General features: G+C 35.4%; 1 protein-coding gene across 1 annotated transcript; it reads right to left on the reverse strand.

Annotated features, from left to right (window-relative positions):
* Positions 1–216: 216 nt before the first annotated feature.
* LOC103151248 (cytochrome b-c1 complex subunit 10-like) lies at positions 217–3,340 on the reverse strand. The gene is made up of 3 exons (XM_007571193.2): positions 3,215–3,340; positions 1,822–1,963; positions 217–435 (listed from the first exon to the last, which is right to left on the reverse strand). The coding sequence occupies exons 1-2, from the start codon at positions 3,262–3,264 to the stop codon at positions 1,843–1,845; spliced, it is 171 nt and encodes a 56-aa protein (XP_007571255.1). The 5' UTR covers positions 3,265–3,340; the 3' UTR covers positions 217–435; positions 1,822–1,842.
* Between the last annotated feature and the right edge of the window lie 2,856 nt (positions 3,341–6,196).

A 6,196-nucleotide genomic window follows, 5' to 3' on the forward strand; every position in this document is an offset into this window, starting at 1 on the left:
CACTTCACTCCTGTTTTTAGAAGTTTTCAATTGTTTGGTAAATGCTCATTAAAAAATACACACAAACACAAGTTAAAATACATACTTTACTTCTTTTTGAAGCAAAATCAAAAATCTATTTTGATCCACATAAAGTGATTTAAAGAGAAAAAAAAAACATCCTCAGACTGAGCAGGAAGAGAGGAAGCAGCAGAGATGACATTGGTTTTCTTTTTCATTCGTTCTTTTGTTTTACAGTGGCAAAAAAAAAAAACCCAACAAAGACGTCAAACGCCTGGACGATTCCACTTAAAGTTGATGAAAGCAGTTCGGTGTTGACTGAGGTGTTAGTGATGGGCTCTGCAGTGGGGGCCACAGTCCGATGTGCAGGCTGCAGCGGCTCATGCTTGTTCTGAACGTCTCAGCATCAGTAACAAGCAAGAAACCGAAACCAACCTGGGAAAAGAAAATGACAAATTGAGATTTTTTTTCATTCAAATCAACAAGATTCAAGCACTTTCCATCAGCCTCATGAATGGAGGTGTAAGACCAAAAGTAAAATCACACACACATGTATTGATGTAAGGGGTTAATTACTTCATAGTAGACATTTTTATTTTTATTTTTTTTTTGCAGGGTTCAACATCATCCTGACATTTAAGCTGAGTTATTGATTGTCTCAGACTTTTGTTTCGTCCTACCATGACCAAACGTAGAGACTTGTTGCTGTCCAGGGACGGAGTTGTTCTGCGTTTGTCTAAATATATAAACTTTTATCAGCAAATTCCTCACCTCCAGTCCTGGGAATCCTCCTATAATTACCCAACCATCATAACTGAGTTCTGTCTGAAAAATGTTCTTACCTCTTTATTTTATTTTTTTTACTTTTCCCCTCAGAAAAAAAAAAGTTTAGCCATTCTAATAATCGAAAACAGTTACTGAGCAGTCAGAAAGCAGCTTCGTTTTATGCAGCCCAGAAGACGTAGTAAAAAAGCTAAAAAGTGTTATTATTGCAATTTAAGTGTGCGTGGTGAACCTAAATACATATAATCACACTAAGGCAACGCAATCTCAGAAAAACATGACTTTGGGATAAGACATTTGTACATTGTAAAAAGAATATCAACTCCAATCGCCACATTTTCAACACTGTGTGTTTTCCATCATCATAAAATCACTCTCTGAGCCTTAGCATCTTGGTAAGTAAGGCTTTGCTCACACTGCTGGAGAAACTGTTTTTTGTTGTTGTTGTTCTTGCTGCTCTTACCGTCATGTCACATTTCACATTCAGTTTTTACATGAAGTATTCTAAACTGAAATTTACTTTTGTAAACACGGCACACAATAAACTGTTAAATATAAAATGCTAAATCTACAACAACAACAACAACAAAAAGGATTAAGCATTTCCCTGTGAACACAGCCTAAGATTATTATCAAGTGTGATCATAAAGCTCAATAAGAGTGTACCCAACTGTTCAAATAAATCAACCTGATAAATATTGCACTCAATACATCTATTGTGAATGTGCCATGACAAGATGAAAGTGCAAATTAGACTAAATGTATTTTACAGATGTAAAATGTACCCATGAAAATGATCCGGACATAAAAAAAAAAGTTTTTCGCACATTTTCTTACTGTATAATAATAATAATAATAATAATAATAATAATAATAATAATAATAATAATGACTTGGACATAATATAATTTAAGAAAACATATGAAACACCAAAAACAAACAAACAAACAAACAAACAAACAAAAAGAAATTGAATCATCATCATCATCTTGCTAGCAAGCAGAAAACAACAGTCTTCTTTGAAGGTCAAAGCGATACCTTTGCCTGACGAGACTGCCCCTACTCGTCCTTCTTGAATTTGCCGTTGATGTAGGGAACATAATCCAGAATCACACGCCAGTCTGTGAAGTAGACCAAGGCCACGCCTCCAGTTGTTCCCCAGAAGGTCATAGTGGGGACCCTGGAGAGAGGAAGCAAATCACTCTGAGACACACAAGAGAGCCAAAAACCAATCTGAGTTTAAGGAAACCACATATTAAGGAAAAAAAAACAGCTAAACAGATGAAAACAAGCATAAAGAATCATGTCAGTCAAGCCTTACATCAAACATTGTACAGTAAATAAACACAGAATAGAAATAAGGTAGTCTCATTTCCAGAGGGAAGAGCAGTAGGAAGAAATGGAGGTTAATTGAAAGATAATAAACAAATCCACGTCTCCCCGGGGGAAGTTAGGCAGCTTGTCGGGAAAGCTTTAGCCAGGCTAGTGTCCAGCTTATAGTGATGGGAATGCAGCACAAATTTTATCACAAAGTTACTACACATTTGTCATTTCAAAACACCAGATACAATTTTTTTCCTGATTTCTCACTCAAGTTATCACACGTTTGAAATAAGCAAACACAAGAGATTATTTTAAAATTATGGCATATAGTTCTACATGGGTCAGGTTTCTAATAACTTTCAAAATGATTTTTTTGATTCAAATATTTGTCTTGAAGACAATGGAACAAGGAAAATGGTGAAATCATATTCGACATTTTCATATATCCATTTTCTTCTTCCATACTTACACAGACCTGGAAACTACTTAAAGAATCTAATTAAATTGCTTTCCAAACCTGTCAAGATTGTGTAGGAACTCAGTTACTATGATCCCAGAAAATTATGACTGGTTTACTCAACTTATTAAAAATGAATGGGCAAAACTATCATGTAAAACATTCGTAGTAGTTCATTTTCCAGTTCAGATGCTTGTACATATTAACATTTTAAGGATATTTTCTTTCCAATCTCATATGTAAAAGATTGGCATATTGTAAAAAATGCTTCTAAATAATTTACCAGAATATCTTGATTCCTGTTTTTATTTTAAGTATTTGACAAATAAAGCCAGTTAGCTAGTTGCTCACCTTAAAATAACACTTAATTACACTGTACAATATTCCCAATGCTATATCGTAATCGGGAAAAATAACAAACAAACAAACAAAAAAAAAATAGAGGATAATGCCTTAATGTAACATATATGCAATTTCACGGGTTTTTGACCCAGAATCGAGCTAATAGCCTGAATTCATACCTATGCCCCCATTGCTATGACCTCGGCTAGGCTAACGGCTAATTTTAGGCAGGACTAAGCAACAACTCCAAGCTCCAAATGTCAAATTTATTCAATTACTTGCCCACAAAAGCAATATGAAAGCACATACCACGACTTGGCGATGGCCATATACTTCTGACCGATCAATTTACCAATCATTTTAGCTGACAGATGCCCTTCTACCTACAGGACGCGCTGTTTTAAATGGTAAGAACTTCCGCTACGACACACGTTAATTACTTCCGCTTATTTACAAAATAAAAGTTGTGGATTGTAGTGACAAAATAAAAACAATCTCCTGTTACATCCCTCCCAAACGTCTATGTTTTCTTCGTAGACTTCCAGAATATGTTATTACTTTAAGTATTTAAATTATTATTTTTATTGACCCTGAATGACAACAATAATAATGTGTCTCAGTTTGTTTTCATTTGCTACTTTTTCTTTGTAGAATATTATCTGTATTTGTACTGATGTCAGTTTTTTTTTGTAACTACCACTTCTTCTTGTAGATTTACATATGATAAAAATTAAAATGGACTACCAATGAAAGCATTAAAGAACATTTTTACTGGCTCTTAGAACCGATACGTTAGCGGCAGGCCATGTTGTGAGTGGCAAGGTTGCCGCATAAAGCAAGCAACACAAGAAGGGCTCTATTTTATTTTATTTTTTCATGTTACAGAGCAGTAATAATTACGTCCTATTCATTTTAATTATCACTTAAACAAAAATGGACATCTTTATCTTCAACATTTTTAGCAAACACCAGAACATTTGGTTCCTTAAGACTACAACAAATTCACCAAGAAGCTTTTGGCCACAATATTTGAATAGCAAGAAAATACTTCTGTCTCCCACTACTACACTTTACTTGTAATCTTGCTGAACACAGTGGCTTTATAAACCCGCACATGTGGAAAAAAGGAAAAATCACAGTAGGTAGCTTTTTTCTTCCAGGTTGACCAGATTCATATTTATTTATTTTCCATTTTAACTGTGCAGAATAAAAATCACATTATATGTGGGAAAAGTTTTAAAAAGACTTTTCATTCATAGTTGTACTTTTTACATAACAAAAGTCTATGTGAAAGTTTTTGAGTGAGTGAATGAATATGAATATGTAAATATAGAGGAGGATCTACACTTTCTACAGAATTCAATTCAGTTTAATTGTCAGGACTAAAAAAAACAACAAACTGAACAGTTTGAAATGAGGTTTATGTAAATCAAAAAAATATCCTGTTCCTCTGGGTAAAAATGAATTTCTTCTTAGAATTTAAAGGTCTTAATAACAACAGAGAGAACAATGTTATTAAAAATGGCACATTTATTGCTACATCACTGTTATATACACAACAGTTCTCAATATCTACTTTATATATAAAAAATAGGAAACTGGAGGCACTTTGAGGACATAGCCTACGTAGATAATGTCCCCAAACATGAGAAGACAGAAATCTGTGGCAGGTCATTGTTCACTGAGGACAGACAGGGTCTGTTAACAAACATATCAATTGTACATTTTGAGACAAAGTTACTGCAGAAATATCCACTGACAAAAGAAAATCTTTAAAAGTGGCTTTCCAAATTATACAAAGTCTTTTTTTTTTTCCCTTGGGAAATGTTTGAGTAAACGAGGCTCGTCCACAGGGCGGGATGAGTGACAATATGACAAATACTGTTCCCTATCAGTGTCGGCTTCCAGTGATAAAGTTGACATGGGTACGTCTTGCAGCTGTACATAAATATCACATGCCAGTTCTAAGGCAAACATCTTAGCAACACGAGAACGTGAAAAAGGAGAGATTTCGATACAATTTTCAGCTTCAAAGTCGTAGATCAGGTAACGTCTCATTACACGCCAAAGTCAGCGTCAAGTGTAATACCTCACATGACAGATGTTACTAAAGTATTCATTTTTATTGCAAGAAGATACAAGTTATAAAACCTTGAAAGTAACATCATCCACTGTGACGCAATGAGGCACTGGTGAGTAACCATTATCCAAGCTCCTGAAGTCAGGAAAATGGCTAAGGCCACCTTTTTTTTTTTCTTTTTTTTTATCTATTTGAGGATTTCTTACTATAATGAAACTGAATTTTGTTGCAGCCCCCCTACCACTGCATCACATTAATCAACAAGCTCATTGCAAAGCTGGATATTAGGGAAGAGGGAGGTGTGCAAAAAAGAAAGAAATCAGTCATTTCTTGTTCAAAAGGAAAAATTAAAAAAATAAAAAAAAACTTTTGCAAATTACACCTCACCAACAAGGTTTGGTGATTTCAAACAAGTGTATACTTAAAAAAAAAAATGGACCAATATCACAACATGTGATGTCACAGCGGGATAATTTGTCTTCTCCAAGCACCTGGCACCAAAGATAAAAAAAAACCTCACTTTGTTCATGGAATCTAAACTTTAGTTGTCTTACATTAAAACAACGTAAACAAAAAGGAAAAGCATTCCGGACAAAACAACTATATTACAACGTAAAAAATAAAATACAAAAACAAAGACATAGTATATGAACTCTACAACAGGAAGATCCTTATAACAGGCCTCACAATTGTTCAATAAGGGGGCGGGAGGGGTTGTGTTGAGAACATCCGACGCTCAACACGAGAGCAACCAAAAAAACATGTCAGTCAACGGCAAAAGAGGAAATTGTCTTAAAGGTAGCAGTAACACTCATGATCCCTTTCAATACTTAGCAAATTGTCTACAAGCAAAATGTTATTAATCACAACACAAACTGCTCCGAGACATAAAAGAGCTCACCGTGTCGTAACAGTGACCTCGTGTAGGTGATGATACGGCTGGCTTTAACGTGGCGAAGGTCGCTTGGGACCGACGGCTAAACCGAACCTACATCGACCTAAGCGTGTGTGTGTTTGTGTCTGTGGTGGGGGCCTCTCTCTGGCAGTCTTTCCATTCCACTTGCATGGCAGTGACTAACAGATGTACACGACTTAAAGAGATTAGAGACTCTGGGCTCCGCAGTTCTGGGCCAAGAAAACAAAAGTAACCCAAAGTCCAAGTGCGCAGTCAGCGACTCTGGCAACCTTCTCAGCCACTGAAATAAAGTTAA

This window comes from Poecilia formosa, unplaced genomic scaffold (genome assembly GCF_000485575.1).
Source record: "Poecilia formosa unplaced genomic scaffold, Poecilia_formosa-5.1.2 Scaffold275, whole genome shotgun sequence".
In the NCBI taxonomy this organism is placed as follows: domain Eukaryota; kingdom Metazoa; phylum Chordata; class Actinopteri; order Cyprinodontiformes; family Poeciliidae; genus Poecilia; species Poecilia formosa.